At 45.5% G+C, this 19,161-nt stretch overlaps 1 protein-coding gene across 2 annotated transcripts; it reads left to right on the top strand.

The window, feature by feature from the left end:
• The first annotated feature begins 1,927 nt into the window (after window positions 1-1,927).
• LOC120809351 (protein arginine N-methyltransferase 8-B) lies at window positions 1,928-19,131 on the top strand. 2 transcript variants are annotated; one of them, XM_078082020.1, is made up of 10 exons: window positions 1,928-2,650; window positions 5,591-5,830; window positions 7,493-7,648; window positions 10,906-10,969; window positions 11,859-12,001; window positions 12,933-13,020; window positions 13,971-14,086; window positions 15,453-15,603; window positions 17,127-17,248; window positions 17,435-19,131. In XM_078082020.1, exons 1-10 carry the CDS (start codon window positions 2,582-2,584, stop codon window positions 17,516-17,518), a joined length of 1,233 nt encoding a protein of 410 aa, XP_077938146.1. In that variant the 5' UTR covers window positions 1,928-2,581; the 3' UTR covers window positions 17,519-19,131. The 2 variants fall into 2 exon arrangements, with proteins under 2 accessions (XP_077938146.1, XP_077938147.1); XM_078082021.1 differs by having other exon boundaries at window positions 2,174-2,650; window positions 5,594-5,830.
• Window positions 19,132-19,161: the final 30 nt, after the last annotated feature.

The following is a 19,161-nucleotide window of genomic DNA, read 5'->3' as shown; positions in this document are numbered from 1 at the left end:
CTCAATAACATCGTCCAACACAGAATACAGAATATAGTTAATTTAGTTTTTGAACCATGCTTCACAATGTAATGCTAGAATAGGCTTTACATGAAAATAGCATTGTTGCTGACACAAAACAAAACAAAAAACCCTCTAAATTTGAGCAACTGAACCGCAAAAAAATCCCTTCATTTTATAAACTGCAGCACTGTAAATCTGTATAACAAATATATAAATCTGTATCTTTGGTCGTTATATGAAACAGTTACTACACAAACCCACAATGACCTCTGGGTAGATACAGAGAGACCAGATGTTAAGCCAATGTCAAACGAGGGCACAGGGGGGAGTGTGAGTGGGCCAATTAAATACATTTTGAATATTTACAGAACTTGAACTGAATGAATAAGTCCAGCAGCAAATTCAACAGTGCTAATCTTTGAACAGCAGCCAGAACTGACTAATAAACCGTGAGCACATAATTAAACTGCCTCGGACAGTCGCGTCTGTAGCTCTCATTGTACGGAGAAGTTAATAAGTGTCTAAGCCATTTGCTGCTTCTGGGAGTTTGTACGTGTGCAACAGCAACTCAATGAACGAGACAGTATTGCTTAATTAAGCTTCACAAGGCTGCTAATGTTGAGCTGTCTACACACACACACACACACACACACACACACACACACACACACACACACATCAGAGAGGAGAAGAAAGCATATTACTCCGGACAATGGACTATTATATTCTTAGCATGGCTCTATTATCAGGAGAAAAGTAAGGTCGTTTTTTTGGCGGCAATAAGCCGGGCGATGACAAATGACCAGGAGGTAAAATGAGATATTTAATGTGGTTTCAGTGCGTCTCACTACTAGACTGAAGAGGAACAAAAACCTAGTGAGAAATCCAAGTCTTTCACTGCCATTGTCAGAACTTATGCCAACCTTGCAATTAGACTGAGATCAAAGAACATCTAATCTGCAATCTGCTCGACTGTACCATCAATTGTCTGTGTGCTGAAATATTTATCCTAATGCTTACAAGACCTCGATGACCCCTGGACTTTTCATCTAATGCCTCCATAAGTTTAAAATGTATGGTTCAGTGAGAAATATCTTCAAATATCTTAACTATTAAATAGGTTCAAAGGCTCAAGAAGATAGCTGGAGTATCGCAAAGAAAGCGTGATATGTTGTGTGGGGCAACACCAGAACCTGCCACAATAAAATCACTTTAGCTTACCCCGGATCTTTTTTCTGGTATCCAAAAAAACGCTATCCAGGTTGTATTTCTTAATATGGGCACCAGGGATTTGTGTGTATATGATTACTAAAGGTGTGGGCACCAAAACTGGGATGTGGGCAGCTTCCTGGTGCCTCTTGGTGCCAGGAGACAGTCTGCCCACCCTCTCTGCTGAATAATGTACCGAGTGGTGAGCGGTGTGGGTGGCAGTGAGGGATGGCCTCTCCTCCAAATAGACACCGGTGAAGAAACGGAAGGCTTCGGATGCATATACACTCACTCACGCTTATGAAACAGTGTGTGATTGGTTCCCCGTGTCTGCACTCATTTAGAAAACAGCTGCAGTTTGTGCAGAATCATCACGGGTGTTTTAATAACAAAATATGTCAAGAAGACAGGTTGAGGATTAGCCCCAATTTAAAAAAAAGAATTACTTTTAATGGGGTGTCTAACAGCTAAGAGAGGCAGGCAAATTGTGTATTCATTTGAATGTGTGTTCTTTTGCAGATGTTCTGCTGCATCACTGGACAGAACGGAGCAGGTGAAGCATTAAACAGCAGCCTGCTGCGACACTGCCCCTGGTCACTTCCTCACGCTATCTCTCTCCCTGCCCGTGTGTGTGTGTGTGTGTGAGTGTGTGTAACCTGAGCACAGAGCGTCCTAGCTCTTCAACAGGGAGTCAACCAAACTCCAACTTTCTCTGGGCAGTCAGCGTTCAGCACTCGGCCACGACGGACAGCAGAACGACGGGAGCAAACATCTGGATCGCAGAGAAATTGCTCGCACGCAAAAGATCAGTGGGCCGTTATGAGTAGCCCGTGGTGACACGATATTCGTGGGCACGTTTTAGGAGGCATCGGATTTCCGTGCAACACACAGGCTCACTGCGAGGCAGCGGCGTGCGCGGTTTCTATTTTTAGAAACGCGGGAGAGGAATCAATCAAACTGCGACTTAAAGCGGTGTTTTTGTGACAATCGGCCGCTTTTTGCTGCTGCAATCTTCCGATGCGCGCGTCTGCGTCACCGGGAACTGCATGTCACGGCTTTTTATCAGCCTGGTTTCTGATGCCAAACGGTGCCTTTTTTCTCCAATGCCGCCCAGGAATGCGCACCGCTGGACCTCAAACTTTTGCGTGATGGAATCCGCTGCGCTCGACGGTGACAGCGGCCGCATTTCTTCCGGCACCTCGTGCACTTTCGCATCTTATCCCAGGTGTTAGAATTACCAAAGAACACTGCAGTTTGGGACGTGAATGGCAAGTGCTGTTGAACGACACAGAACCGAGGAGGAAATCGCCGGGGCGCATATAACGCGTACTTTCTATTAAGTTCCAGCGCGTCCTTCTCTCCGGCTCCCATGGGAATCAAACACTCGTCCCGCTGCATGCTGCTCAGGAGAAAAATGGCGGAGTCAGAGAGCACTGAGGTGAGTGTGGGAGAGACACCTTGTGCGTTTCAAAAGACAGAAACGAGAGCGCTCTGGCAGCGGGTTTGCCTTTAAGTAGTAAGTTGCATCCCGGACAGAATGCGGATTTGGTCCGGATAGAGAGACAGCAGTCCGAGTGTATCAGTATAGGCTTCGTCCCAAGGGTGTTCATATCTCCGCAGAGACGCACGTGCGAGTGACCATTTTTTTTAGTACACAAGAATAATGCTTAATTATAATGTTCTCTATTTTTAACCCTTTAGCTCCAAAGATTAGAGTGATCCGCGCTGTGATCTCACTTTTAATGTGAGAAAGGACAGTGGACGGGACGCTGGATCTGTCCTTCCCTCCTCCCTCTTATGCCCCACTTTGTCATCTAAATATACAATGTTCAATGCAATCGCGTGGAAATGTCCCGTTTAAGGGAGGACGATGCTGTGAGGGTGGTGATGCTGCGCGGCGCTGTCCAAGGTGCTGCAGCGCCTGGCAGAGCAGACCGAACCGCCCGAAGTCCACTGAGACGTTTGGAGCAGCTTCCGGTGAAAAAAAAAAAGTAGGCTGAGCCGAAGACTCGATGTCACCTTGATGTGACCTGTCTACATTATTTTCTTCCTGGTTGGGCCCTCCAATGGGGATCCCAAGGATGCAGGAAATAGTACCATTTGGGGCCGCCTCAAAAATGCACATAACGTGACGGATTCATGTTTTTAAGGTAAAAAAACAATGGTTTCTTAGGTGCAATGCCACATCTGGATTCCCCATGTGACTGCTAAGGGAGCAGTGCAGATACAAAATGCTGAAAAGATCCAAACACCCTGTGAAGTTAGAGACGGCCTTGTGTTGCTTTTATGATTACGCATCAAAAAAGGTTAGCTCAAAGCAACTTCCTCCGGGGGGGAGAGGATAAACACTTTTTGTTGATGCACCAATGTGTCAGTGCAGCAGGCACCTGATACATTGCGATAAGAGGACGCTGGATGGATGGATGGATCTCTGCCTTCCTCTGCTCGCTGCTGTTTTGGAACGTGTGTCTCAGAGGCACCTAAGTGCCGTAATGGCAGAGGACCAAACAGATTGTCTTCCCTGACATTGATTCTGATTTCCTTTTGACTCTATCACAGTCAAAAGCCCTTCCTGCTATAGGTCATTATCGCCTTTAAGTCATCTATCCAGTCAGTTTTATTTCTGGATATGCATTAAAACACCAATTTCCTATAGAGCATTTCACACATATCCCCTTACAGACGTTATCACTGACTTCCAGACTAACAACCATCTTCAACAGCCAAACAAGTACAAAGACAAAAGTGCCAATTGAATGTCCTTCTCAAATAACAATTCTCACCTCCGTGGTGGTGAGAACCAATCTGAAATATATTGTAACCCTGTGTGTCTCAGTTACACTCACTGCAGCTGTTCTCCTCTGAACGTACTGCACCCAAAATCTATTTTAATCTTTCTTTGGTGGCCGTAATGACCGCTTATTTGGCCCCGGCTTGTAGGTATTGACTATTGGATTGCTTGGAGACGGCTCTTGAACACATCCTGCGTTTTGTCTACCTGTGTTTTAATTTGTTTTCTGCATTATTTAGGAGTTTGCGCCTCTTGTGACGGGAACCACATGACTGCAGGGCAGTGGCTAAATAGAAACAATAGTCATTTCAGATTATACAAATGAAATAATACTTCCAACAGTTACAGTTAAGTGTCCTTGATGACACGTTGTGCAAATGCGAATTTAAATTTAAATTAGGGATTAAAGCATCTATTCGGTAAATGGCGTGTGGATGTGGCAGCTGCAGCAAGTAGACTGGCACTCAACACGTATGGTAGCAGAAGGCTAACTGGTAGCTATGAAATGAGCTCTCATTCACAGTGCACGAGAGTCCACAGCCATGCTCTCTTTTCCAGGAGCTCACTGATCATTCCGATCATGACCATGAGCATCACTGGAGCAGTCGGGGTCTTGCTCAAGGGTGCCTGTGCGGTGGATATGAGGGCGGGGCAAGTGCAGCTTTTCGTGTTCGACATACATCCGACTAATCCCAGCTGACCTGACAACCCTCCAGTCACAAACCGTTGGTTAAGTCCTTATATGCTTTAGTGCAACTGTGTGAGCTGTCACTGTGTCCCTGGCATTTACACGCAGCAGGAAGCGAGAGGACAAAGATAAATATGATGGCCATCTGAAAGGGAAAGATACAGGAAGGAGGAGCATGATTGACTCCCTCAAACAAGGAAAAATTGATGTCACCGATGGATATCTTGCTTTAATTCCACAAGATCCATGTTCCACACAGCGCTGTTGCTGTAAGTCACAGTGTGACCTCATCCGTTATCCTCATACATTATGTTAAAGGACACATGAGTGAAGTAAAGTTCTAATTAGAACATTTAACTGAAATTGCTTCGAATCATAGCTGGACGTACATCTCATCACCTCAACAAAGCAGAAAAAAAAATTCATCCACCTCGCCAACTATTTATCCTTTATTGTTGGAATGAGTAAAAACGCCAGAACCTTCTGGCTCAAACCTGAGATCATGGGAGGCCGTTACTTCATACACACACAAACCCATACACACTCACACGGCAGCCAGATCTTCCCAGCTGGCCTCGGAGGTGATTATCGGGGCATTACGAGTGCACCGTCTGTGCAGAACAGAGCCTTCTCCTCATCTCCGCCTTCTGTTGACACGCCGGCTGACTTCTCCTCAGTGTTCAGAGCATCACCGTGTCTACGAGTCGATAGATCTTCTCCACTCCACGGTTGAGCTGAGACAGATGACAGCAGACAAAATGATTAAGGGAAACGGACGGCGAGACAAGACCGCACCCCGCACCACGTCGGGCAAAGGAGCTGCTGCATCCGTGCATCCGCTCTGAGTCCTCTGCCTCAATTGCATGTTTTTTTTTCCCGATTTATTCCTCTCTTTTTAGCAGCCACCACCTCGGCCCGTCCGCGTAATTCCATCCCAGTCGGCGCAGCCCACCTCGCTGCCCAAGCCGGTGCCTTCCATCCAGCAGGCCTCGCGGTCTCCTCTGCCTCCACACACGCCGCACGCTGCCAGCCTTTCTAGTTGTGCCGGGCGGGGGAAGACGTCTAAGTTCCTCAGCCCAGAGGACATGACCTCGCGAGACTACTACTTTGACTCTTATGCCCACTTTGGTATACATGAGGTACGCAGGGTTTTTTAAACCTCTTTTCTTGTTCTTGTGTTAATTAGCCAGATGTGAGACATGCATTTTGAGGAAATAGTCTCTGGACCAAAAGGTGGGAACAAAATGTTTAGTTTGCACAGTCCTGATTGTATTTCCATCTCAGGCATCAGGACATCGGTCTCACTCTTGCAGTGCAGTTAATACTCACCCTTGAAAAATGAGTACAAAAACGGTAAACCCAGCTCGGTATTTATTTGCAAATTCTTGCATATAAAGTCATGAATAAATCGTTAACAACAAACTCATATTATATATATTTATACTGCAGTGCATTACAACTTTTAGGTGCTGCAAAAAAACCTTTTTCACTGTTGCAGCTTGACTAAGACTGAAATAAAGTAAAATACGAGAAGAAACCAAAAGGGACAACACAGATGTTTAGTAGGAAGTCTGCTTTATATTTTGCATCAGCCAAAGCATGTATATAAATAGAGAATCATAAAGTATCATAAAACAGTTGCTTTCGACTTACTGACTTTTTTGCAAGGCCGTATCTATAATTGATAATAAACACACTTATGCGTTTCCCAATTACACTATTAATGGTTACAACACATTCACATATTTCCATTGAGGATGCTCAGTCCAAATTGTCTTCACACGGATTTTGGCCAAAGCTCGCAGTACACATTCGGTCTGAGGATTAAAAAGACAAATCAGGCAGAAGAAACCCCACCTCAGTGAGACGTTGTTTTAAGTAACAGCAAAAACCAAAGTAACGTTACAAAAGCACAGAACGCCAGACAGAATGATTATTATCGACAGCGGCCGGGCAGAAGCCATCAGCTGGCCCTCATAGTTGCTGCCGCTCGGCTAAAATTGGTCTCTATGTTGTTTGTCCATGACGTTTGCTTCTCCTTCTTTCTTTTACTCTTCTTAGCCGTCATCATTTCAGAGGTCTCCCATTGGACTTTTTAGTGATCACATGTAACATTTAAAAAAATGAAACTGAGTCTCTCAGCTTCCTCCTGCCCCAGACTGCCCCAACAACCTATAACAACTAGATGCTTCATGTCATACAAGGTTAGAACCATGGTTTGGGTTACAGTCAGCCAATCCCATCAAAGGACATGAGATCTGAACCCTTTCTGGGAGAAATGTCTCCCTTAAGCAAAGCTTGGCTCTGCTTTAAGGTCTAAGCTTGACGCCGAATGGTTGAGGCTTTGTGCGACCTTCTTTATATATTTGTCATTTTTAAGAAAAATATGTCTCCATGTATCTCATATCCTTTCATGGATGAAATTATGAATTGCATTGAATTGGGGAAATATGTCAGATGAATCTATAATGTTAGTTAGTAGGCCAGATGCATTTCTTCCTGGAACGTCCATGGATGCACGTGGGAAGAAATGGCGATGGACTGAATCTGGAGCCTCATGGGGATAATTCGGTGACAGCAACCATGGATTTTAATATAGAGCCACACGGCGAAGACGCAATATTGTGTCAGATGGGGCGAAGGCTGTGTGCTATTTGAACCGCTCCACGGCAGGTATCGCAGCAAATCCAGACCGCCATGTTCAGCCATTGTTTAAAATTCAACCCATCACATTTTCGCACCTGCGCGTGGCTTATCTGTGTCAACCTCCTCCTCAAACGATCTGTCGTGTGGTTAACCAGGAAATGCTGAAGGACGAAGTGAGGACGCTCACCTACAGGAACTCCATGTATCACAACAAGCACGCCTTCAAGGACAAAATCGTGCTGGACGTCGGCAGCGGGACGGGGATTCTGTCCATGTTCGCGGCCAAGGCGGGGGCGAAGCACGTGTACGGGGTAAGATGTGTTAAGAACGTCGGGCCGCTTAGAGTCTTTGGAGGAATATCTATTCTGAACGGCAGGTGACGAAGGAGTGTTGCCGCTCAGGGAGGTCGAGAGGCATTTAGAGAGCTCTTTCTGTTGTTGTGTGCAGAACTGATTGGTAGTCACGGCACAACTGGAACTGCCGGGAGACTTCATCTGAGTTACTGTTTGAAACAATGTGTTTACGCGTGACTTTGCCTCGTATTCCATATTTGTTTTCCCTCCCTCGTGCGGTCTCAGTCAGTTCCTTTTATTCCTCTCTTGGTATGCTTCATGCTGCGCCACATACTTGCTTTACTCTCGCCCGTCTGGAAAAGCGGTATCAACATAAGGGGGGCTAAAATGTGGGGGATTTAGTTCACCTATGACTTGGATGCTCGTGATAATGTTGAATGGTGATAAAATTTCGTTGTTTTTTTTAATTGATGTTAAAGTAAATATCAGCTTTAAAAGAGCAGGCACTGGCAGGAGAGCAATATTCAAGATTTTAAACAAACAGCAGCAAGTTTAACAAAAAAAAGAGTGCAATTAGTCCATATACTTGAATAATTCCTGATATTAAACTATGGACAGCAGCTTCAGTCCATCAGCCCACGCAAGCAGATTGTAAACCGTCTACACGGCATGTAGTCACCGAGGGTCAATGTAGACTGGAGCTGCAAGCAGATCTGTCAGGGACCAAACACCCAAAACTGAAGGAAAACCATGGTGGAACGGGGCTTTAATGGGCGCCCTGATATGTTTAGGATTCACAGCACAGTGGGAGGATCTCATCCAGCCTTGGATCACACAGAGTCAATAAATGATGCATCTCATGCATGAGTGAAACTGAGGTGAATGCTCTTTGTATTGCAATTGAAAATGCGATATCTGCCTTATAAAAAAAGGATATGAAATGATGAAGCCAGTTAGAGAGAGAATAGTTTAGATTCAACAACTACGTCATACACATTAATAGGGGCCAAACGCGTGAAGGTGTGTTGACCGCGAACGCGCCTGGAGGCCTCCGTGCTCTCGCTGGAGCGCGACTCTGATGGACGCGTGGACGAGGAATCGTTTGCTGGTTAGGAGGCTGGCCGCTGTTATCGCAGCTGGTGCCACATTGAAACAGTCCGGTTTCTAGTGGGCGGGTGGGTGCCATCAGCAGCCTCTTGACCAGCACTCCACTGAGTGGCAACGGCACTTCCCTGCCCGGCCTCCCGGACCGGGGAGGGCTGGTCAAGTGTCAAAGCTCAAGCACCCTGAGCGGTGCAAACAGAAGACCTCGGCTATAGAAGCCAGGGTTACGCTATGACAACAGGACAAACACATACATCCTTATTTGTCCATCTTTGGTGTGCAGCTATACAGTACAACCACTTCCCTGCCACTAAAAACAGCAACTTAATTCTCTATGGGAGTCTGATGGAACAGCTGAGTGCTTTTTCAGCCTCCTCCCGGCGTGGGTTGGCTCTTTTTTTTCTTCTCTTTTTTTGTTTTACAATTCACAGCACCAAGAGTTCATTCGGGAGTTGCCTGCTTTATTGCAAACAGATGGATCTCCCCGCAGCAGGAATAAGTTTGCACATTTCTGACAAATCCCAGTCCCCGGGGAGGTGGAAAAGGGCTCACTGGAAATCTATACGCCCGGACTCCCCGATGCTGAAAAGAGAGCAGTATTGACAAATGCCTCCTCCTGATTTATGTTCTCATGCTGTTAGAGGGTTGCTTTCCAGAAGTTCCGAGAGGGTTTATCCTGATGAATGAAGAAGGCTTTATTATGTTACATCTCTGCTGTTGCTGGCACCTCGAAGAATCAGCCATTAGTGGGTGAAGGAAGTACAAAATGTTTCTGATGGAAAACACATTTTGCAAAATGTGACGGATATGGGTGTTCCGGGAGGAGGGGAGAAAAAAGGCGTAGGTGTGGAGGATGAGTTAAAAGAATTTAAAATGTCAAAAGACTAATAAAACTAGAAGTGGAACTGGAGCTAAACGACTGCGTCCAGCCGCGTAGTGACTAATCTTCACCCCAATTACTTAAAGCAAGACGCCCCGGCAGCGTCACAGGTCACCTTGCAAATTCCTTCCCGGCTTATTGTTTGATCTTCCACAACCTCAGACACCCCTTGCAAAGCTAAATTGACCTCAGTGCACAATGAGGATGAACCCTCCCTTGTTAGCTTCTGCTGCCGGGCTTATTTTGTGAAATAGAATCAGTTTTCTTATCCGCTTATTCGCGGGGGGGCTGGAGTCAATCCATGCGAACATTGAGCGAGAGACGAGGCCGACAGAGACAAACAATCCTTCACTCACACATTCACAGGGGCAAAGCGGAGTCGCCAACTAACCCCTGCAAAGCCGGAGTACCCAGAGAAGCTTGGACAGGCACGGGGAGAACATGCAGTCTGCACATAGAAAGGCTTCTGAGTGGTTTTGGACCCAGGACATTCTTTCTATGAGGAGACATCAGTGCTGACCACTGACATTTCTCCCCAGAGACCCATCTACCCAGATCTCCACTTTCAAATCTGTTTGCAAGCGCTGTGGCATTCAGGACTGCAAAGGATGCCCAAATAGAGGTTATAAGCAAAGATGAGCTTGTTTGCTACGGAGATAAATTCACCATGTGCTATGAGACCTGTCTCTACTCCAACGAGTATTAGAATTTCATTGTGATAAATCCCTGGATAGATGGAGCAGCCGGATCAACAACGAGTCGTCGCTCTTCCATCTTCTAAGAAGAAAATATGTGAATCATCTTGGTGATATATTAAAACATTATCTTTAGCAGTGGTGGAGAGTACGTTTCCCACCGCTGTTAGATATTGGTTTCCAATCTGTTAGACTCGCAGCCTCTCATGACCCTAATCTGTTAGTTCCCAATTAGAAAAACATCCGACTAAAAGCGAGAAAACTATTTTGTGAAGCAAAACGTTTTTTTTTCTTTTCCTTTCCACCTAATTTGTTGACCCAAATGTAACAAAACATCTAGATAAAGGTGGAAATTGAGGATTCAAACAACGCAAAGCAGTGTGTAACAGTGATGATGGAATGTGCTCTGGATGCTCCTTGAGTCTCCCATTCAACCGGAGCCAGATGTATGTGGTTGATTCATACTGACACCAATAATCCTCCCGTTTAAACTCTTAAATCCACATTAATGTAACTGTACTCGTCGGAGACATTTCCTTAAAGCATCGGTCCTTTCTATTCTCATTTAACCATTATTCTCTTAATCTTCGTGCCAGATTGAATGTTCCAGTATATCCGAGTACTCAGAGAGGATCATCAAGTCCAATCACCTGGACAGTGGTAAGACCCCCCCCCCCCACACCTGCCCACCCTCAACCCCTCCTCCATTCTGCTGCAGAGAAGGAAGCAACAGACTAGGTTACAGTCGTGACAGACATAGTGAATGAGCGGCAGGGAGGGAAGGCTGGCAGATACGCATGAGGATAAGGAGAGAGGGATTTTGTGTTCATTACTGCACAGCGCATCGGGCCAGCTCATTCATATTCATTCACACAAACATGCTGCCAATTCATGCAACTTCAAAGCATGTGTTTTAAATCATAATGTCTCTGTAACCTCTGAAAAAATACTCCCAAGCTACTGACTGTGCAAAAGATAACTTCATAAAACAGCCTGCCAGCCAATGTTCTGCCTGTAAAGCCCATGAATACCAAGTAAGCACAAGTAATTGGAAGGGTTGCTCTCAGGTTCTCTCACTTAGATTCAAGTGGGAAGATCTGGATCAGCAGCATGTTTGCATGTCATTCTGTATATGCCACATTGTTTCAACAGGGAGTTCAATAATAAGCCATAGTCAGCTCATCTGTGGGAGGGCAATCCTCCACTCCTGGTTTCCATAACACCACCATGACCGCCATGGCAGCAAATACTTTATATCCTTGTTTCTTTCTGTCGCAGCAGCTCATTTCTTGCACGCAGTGACAGAATAGTGTCACATACTGTGTATGCATAATTGATGGATTGAGACCTAAATCTAAATTCAACTTGTCCTACATATCAGGTGATACTTCATTTTAATTGAACAATAAATGATTAAACATGCACACACTCCATCTCGCTGTAGGATAAAGGGGGAGGGATGCTGAGGCTGCACGAGGCCGACACTTTTCTGAACACCAAAATACAGTTTTGTTGATTTATGACCTAAAAGATATCCCGTCTGTTGCAGTGATCACCATCTTCAAAGGCAAGGTGGAGGAGGTGGAGCTTCCTGTTGACAAGGTGGACATCATAATATCTGAGTGGATGGGCTACTGCCTCTTCTACGAATCCATGCTGAACACCGTCATCTTTGCCAGAGACAAGTGGCTGGTAGGATGTGTGGAGTGTTTCTCGATGTGTGTATAGCCAAATAATAATAATGCTAGTTGCAGTATCTCATATCACTGGAGTATTGTTTGAAGAAATGAACTGATGATCTAATAACAGTCAAAATTAAATCCACCGCTATCAGAATAAAATCAGTGACTAACAGTATTTCAGCCCTTCATTAAGAAACATAATCATCTTAACAAATTGTCATCCAAAGTCTTCTTGTCACCTTGCGACCCCTCAAAATGATCTCCCTTAAATTTATAAATGAATTATTATGTTATTATCACACAGGATTGAGCGAATTAATATAGCAGCAATTGGCTGTATAAGCACGTCTGACGTCTACTTGAGCAGAGAATAAAGTCGCTGCCTCTCCGTGTGTGTCGGCTCTCAGAGCCCGTCAGTGCATGTGAGCTCTCATACAGCAGTTACATCCGTCCCGACCAACGGGTACCACTCTGCGATTCTGCCTCAGCTAAACGCGCTTTTCCCGTCGGCTGCGAGGCGCCGACTCCTTGACGCCGTCGCAATGTTGACGGCAGTTGAGAGTCAATAGAAATGTTTCCAATCTTGTATTCAGCCCCTTTTAAATGTAGTACACTCACACAATGCAAAGAGCATTACGACATCAACAGAATGAATACAAGCAAGGGAAACATATTATATTAATAAGAAGCATTCGATGTTTGCAGGACTGTTCATTAAATCCGTTAAATTATTGTTAATTATTTGTAATTATTTGTAATTGAAAATAACAGCTATATACCTTGTTCGCGCTTGGAGGGAAAAAAAATAGCCTCTCAATAATTTAAGGTTGTACTTGGCTGAGGAATTAAAATGTCACCGCTGCTGTAATGTCGACCTTTTCTAATGTGTTGGGGATTAATTGCACAGTTATTTCTCTGCCCCCCCCCCGTTTGTCAAACAGAAACCCGGTGGATTAATGTTCCCTGATCGGGCCTCTCTGTACGTGGTGGCCATTGAGGACAGGCAGTACAAAGACTTCAAAATACATTGTGAGTTCAGCGTGTGCAATTGAGGCTGTTTGTGTGTTTTACCTGGAAGGACACACGCGTCCAGGATCGTGTCTCTGCGTCGTAGGTGGACCGCGGATGTGCAGGCGTCCTCATGCCTCTCCCGCTCTGCAGATGATTTAGAAGTTGTTTGATTTGTTTTTTTATCTGCCGGAGTCAGTGTAGCGCCAGCGCACAACCAGGATGACAACGGAACAAAAGCCAACGGGCCTCCAACTCGCACCTCCCCACGCGTCTGGGAAACAAGGAAAAAACCCACACTGCACCGTGGGAGAGTCACATTGCATCGTCTCACTGCTGTGCAAAGCCTCCCCCCCGCGGTCCGGAATCCATTATTACTGTAATTGAAGTTCAAGACGGATCGCGACGAGTGGTGAGACGAGTGCATGTATTGACCGAACGCATTTCCTCCGCCTGCCTAGATGACCTTTAGGCTGATTTGGAAATGGCCATCGGAAAGCACTCCTCCACGCTAAGAGCAGTATTCCTGCTCTGGGCTGAGAAGCGCCTTGGTTGAGTGGACAGCAAGATATTCAAATAGAGCACAAAACAAGTCTCTGTGCTCTCAAGTACTTTTCTCCTTTTGGGTCACAATAGAGATGTTTGCTCACACATTATCTTAAGGAGCTTAATGAATAATGCATGCGATAATTCACCCGAAGCTGCGAGGATATTCAAGGGAAGACTGCCGGCCCGCGTTCAGCGTGGCTCATGTTTACAAATCAATCCTTGGATGCTGTGTGATTTTCATTCGTCAAAATGAGGGGCCTGGGGGGGTCGTGTATCAAATTATCCTGGGAACGAGTAAAACCACGACTACTGTTCCTCCACCCTGCCCCCAAACCTCCCAGAATAAACTGTATCATGTGTTTTCATTTCACAAAGAATAACAGAGGACATGCTGGCAAAGTAACTCGTGCTGTATTTACCAGGGTGGGAGAACGTGTATGGCTTTGACATGACCTGCATCCGTAATGTGGCCATGAGGGAGCCGCTGGTGGACGTGGTGAATGCCAAGCAGGTTGTGACAAACTCCTGCCTCATCAAGGTTGGTAAAATATCTCGACTAATGGCAGACTACTCTATTCAAACAGAATTGAATATGCAGAAGACATTGCCGAGTAGGATAGTTCTTATTAAGCTATAATGTGGAGTTGCCAGCATGATTGCAGCGGTGTAAGTCACCCACATTAACTGTGTAATTAAGGGATTAAGTATCGAGGCTTAATTGCTAAACACACTGTGTGGCGTGCCGGGGCAGGTTCGAGTGCAAACGTGATGTCCGTCTGTCTGCGGATTACACCGATAAGGCTGCTGTGCCGTGCACGTCGACCGGCTACTCCTCCTAATTGCGCTCCTCGTCACAGTGGCGTTCTCCCCGCTGGTACAGATTGGACGGATCTGCCCGGTCTCACCTTTTGTCTCTGTGAAAATTGCTTTGTGATCACACCTTGACATCAGGGTTCCTTTCTCCGTGTTTCAGATCGTCAAACCCTCATTTCTTTTCTTTCATGTGAGACAGCCTATTATTCTAAGTACAGGGAGATTTCACACAAATCGAGCAACAATGATCATTCACGAGAGTTAAATACAAAACCTCTATGGGGCTGATGGGAATAATGCTTGTCTTGAAAAAACAAAGAAGCCAAGCTTTATTGCCTTTAAATGGATTACTGACTGACCTCATTAAAGCTGTATAGCTGAGGAGGAGCACACCAAGGACCTCTGTTCCCTGAAACGCCGTGCATTATATTGCTGTCTTACCTTTGAGAAGTTTATCCTGCATGAGTAAATATCTGATAAATATGTTCATGGGAGTGGTTATTTTCTAAAGAGAGCAGGGGGGAGCTCACCTTACATAATATTGCATTGTTATTAATGCCAGCAATCAAAGCCAGCAGTAAATGTCTAATACGGTCTAAGGCAGATGAAACATGGTTATCACACCTCTGCCTACTAGCGCACCCTGAAGGGTACTCTGTGTTTTCACGTGGGCTGCTTCTCCCCGTTTACAGCTACATGATATGTTGGCGCAGTGCCGTTCACCCAAAAGGAAACCAGGGTCTGGAACAACTTGTTCTTCTCTGAACGGGGCCCCAGTGGGGACGACGGGTTATCAGATACCTTGTTAAAGTCACCGGACTCAAGGTTGCTCGCCATGCTCACAAAACCCCTGGAGCCTCGTGGTAGTTAGAGCCCCCGGACCACCCCAGCCACCATACGCTTGTCTTATCTAGACGCACCACTGGCCTGATTCCTCATTTTCATTAGGATCTTGGCTAGGAGCTTGGCTTGGTTTAGTCCCGAGACCTTGAGCTCGGGCAGAAAACTTTAGCTTGGCTGGTGGTTTACAGTGTCAGTTTTGTTCACGTGCTCATGATATTTGAGAATGATCCATTCATTTTGTCCTGCAGGAGGTGGACATCTACACAGTGAAGACTGAAGACCTCTCTTTTACCTCCGCATTCTGCCTGCAGATCCAGAGGAACGACTACGTCCACGCTCTGGTCACCTACTTTAACATTGAGTTCACCAAGTGTCACAAGAAGACTGGTTTCTCCACCGGTAAAATGCCTCACACTCTCTCTTACTTTGCATAGAGGGATCTGTGTGTGTGTGTGTGTGTGTGTGTGTGTGTGTGTGTGTGTGTGTGCTGTTATCAGCCCTGACCGCAACAACATAGCGCCACCAAGAGGTCGAGTTCAGTATCTCTGTATTCTGACACAGCAGAATGGACACTTCACTTTACGTGCCAATAAGCCACTAGCGTATCTGACATTGTTAAATAGGTACAGTGATAAAATAAAGACCATCAGTTGGACAGGTTCTCTACACCTTTGCAATATTGATTGAGTGGCCGAATTCAAAGAGGAGCAAGATGCTCTCGTGTGGTCCGTGTCGAGACGTTGAAGGCATCTATTGGTCAAGAAGTGTCATTGTCACTTTGCGTTAGAGCAACTCAGATGAGGCCGGTTGACAAGCTGAACCAGAGGGAAGTCGTGTCGATATCAGTGTGTGACTGACCTCTAGTGGTAGTGCTAAATATTGTGCTTTGAAATGATGTGTAAAGCAGAATACAGCACTCTAAAGGTCGGTTTGAATAATGTATATTTTGGCCTTCTGGTACTGATAATCCTTTATTTATCAAATGATGGCATCATAAGAAGTTTGCGTCGTTTTGTTAAGAACTATATTCATATACGATACATTTTGAGAAATGTTAAGATACAGATCTAAACCTGCACACGGGGAGCCAAACGTGCAATCGATTCCCCGCGCGACACATCACAGCTGTCACACATCACACCAGACACACAAAGACTCTGAAGAAAGGAAAGCAAGCGGATCAAGGTTGCAATGCATGCTGGTCAGTAGAGATTTCGACTACTGAATTTACATTAGAATCGCAGCTCGTCAGTGTCCCTTTTTGATAGAGCCCGGCCTGTGCGGCAGCCACGGTGATTGTCCCGTCCTTCCAGCGATGGACGCAGTGACGTGTCCTCTTTAAAGGCAATGCTACCGAGCTGGTGGAAATTCAATTTAAGAGGCCACTGAACTTTTGAGGTCTTTGAGGTCTGTAAAGCAATGAGCAGTGTTCAGGGCACTGAGAAATGCTTACACTGATTTTGGGGCTTGGGTGGTTGGATTTGATCTGGCTGTGCGTACACACACACACACACACACACACACACACAGACAGAGAGACAGAGACAGAGAGAGAGAGAGAGACCAGTGCAAATAGGGTGGCGCAATAGATACAAAGCGATGAAAGAAGATTGACCCGAGCAGACGTGGGGAGGTCAAGAAGGCAGTCATGCATTTCCTGCCTTTTACTTCCACTCGTCAACTCTTGAACACAAGCGGATCCTATTTTTTTGCACCATTGCTTCACAGCCGGACTCGCTTCAGTGCCTCCAACTCTTCATCTGTTCAGCTTCTGTTTATTCACGTCACATACGCTGTAAAGGTGGCGCACTCCTCAGCCAGCTGGCTGCCATTTCGCTGAATGTCTACTCAGTATTGTACCAAATTATGAGAGAATGATGCTGCGTGGTCATGTGACTTGTGTGCGTGTGTGTGTGTTCCAGCACCAGATGCTCAATACACGCACTGGAAGCAGACGGTGTTTTACCTGGAGGACTATCTGACGGTGCGGAGAGGAGAGGAGATCGTCGGCACCATTGACATGAAGCCCAATGAGAAAAACATTGTGAGTACGGTTCAGTGTGATGCTCCTCATGCGTAGTGTGCGCTGTGGAATCACAACAACAAATGCAACGAGTGTTTTACTGTATTATTTGAGCTTGTGTTCGTGCCATGTATTGGCTTATGACCCCCCCCCCCCCCCCCCTGCCTGACACCCATCTTTCTTTTCTTTCCTCTCTTTGACCTGCAGCGCGACTTGGACTTTACGTTCGAGCTGGATTTCAAGGGGCAGCTGTGCGAAGCGGCCATATCCCACGACTACCGGATGCGTTAGGTCCGACTGGGAGGCGACGGTGCCCCGCTCAGCACCACAGGGAGACGGAGGCACTCCCGCATCCGGAGACAGACAAAGGACCGGGCAGAAGAACCAAGCACACTCGGCCCCCCGGTGATGATGTCGCTATTGTCAATCGGGTGTTTTGAGAAAGCAGGAAGTTACTCGTGCACACTGTTAAACAAACCTGAATGTATCACCAACAAGCAGAGGTCAGGAATATCTTCTCGCCATGATGACTGTTATCGATGTGCGTTCTTGTGAGATTGGAGTGACGTGACCTTTTGTGTTTTGTTTCTTTCCACCTTGACCTGGAACTGATGGAAGGATAGTTGACGCATTTTAAGTTACAGGTCATGTAATCAGTTACTGGGGTTGTCCACATTTTGCATTAGGTAGACAACCAATTTAAGGTTGTGATTGTTGTGTCATAGCACGCACTGTAGGGAATGATCAGAGAAACACCTTCCATTTGTAGCGTCAATTCAGCAATGTTGGAAAAGTGAGAGCAGAGCCAAGGACAAACCTGCGTGTGTGTGTAACGTGAAAGGTAGCATGTGTTTGCGTAGTTGTCGTGCTAGTAGCCTTTCTGTGAGCGTGACAGAAGGCGTCACACTGTCGCACAGCTTGGAATCCAGATGTTTCCTGTGTGGTCAGTTTGAGCAGTGGTGTTGACATGCCAATAACATACCATCCCCAATTCTAAATGCCTTGACCAAGTGCCGATACCTTAGTTATTCTTTAGCTCAGATATTAGTTTGCTTTTTACTACATCTGATCCATGTCAAGGAATTGAACCCCACAACCAGCGGACCTGCAGTAACCCATCATGACCCTAACGAGACGGAGAAGATGTTGTTTCTTTAGTTCCATCACACGTTGTTGGTGTTGTACCAGTGTTCACAGACTGTAAAAGGACCTCAGTCTAAAACGTACTGCATTGAACACTGTTACAAAACCACGCTTCCACTCCAGCTGTGCTCTTAAAGGTCATTAGTGGCCGCTGAAGGGTCTTCACCCCTTCAAGATGTGGGAAAAGAATACCTCACGTTGATATTCCCGAGTACAACCATCAAACTAGTGATACCATCAACTAAATACGCTTGGAAACGTTTGGCAGCACGTCATCTGTCCCATGTTAATCCCAGAGTAATTGTGTAGAACACGTGTGTTGACACAAGCAGGAAACGGCCTCTAGATTCCATTTCTTACATCGTGCAGAGACCCTAATGAAGCTTTCCAGAGCTGTTACTAAAATGTACAGTATGAGCTCTTGAACAAATCGGAGGAAAGTATATCTATTAGGCATGCAGTTAATGCTAGTAGTATAAATCAATAAGTATTAGAGGATGCGGTTTCTTTCATCCTGTGTATTTTATAGGGCGCTTACAGTAATACACTGTAATAAGTCATTAATGCTTACGATCAACAATATATTATAAATCTTATTTATTGACAACGGCCGGCTCCTCAAATTAAACCCCAAACAATATATTTCATAAGTCATACTAATTCTAATAAATTGGCATGTTGATTCTTCAAAATATGGAATATGTTGTTTCACATACTGTTTTGTCAACTTAAAAAATTGAATAAAAACAGCAATGTCCAAACTCGTCCACTGGGTGCTGCTGTATGACTTA

This window comes from Gasterosteus aculeatus, chromosome X, assembly GCF_964276395.1.
Source record: "Gasterosteus aculeatus chromosome X, fGasAcu3.hap1.1, whole genome shotgun sequence".
Classification (NCBI taxonomy): domain Eukaryota; kingdom Metazoa; phylum Chordata; class Actinopteri; order Perciformes; family Gasterosteidae; genus Gasterosteus; species Gasterosteus aculeatus.
This window is presented reverse-complemented; position numbering and strand designations above follow the sequence as displayed.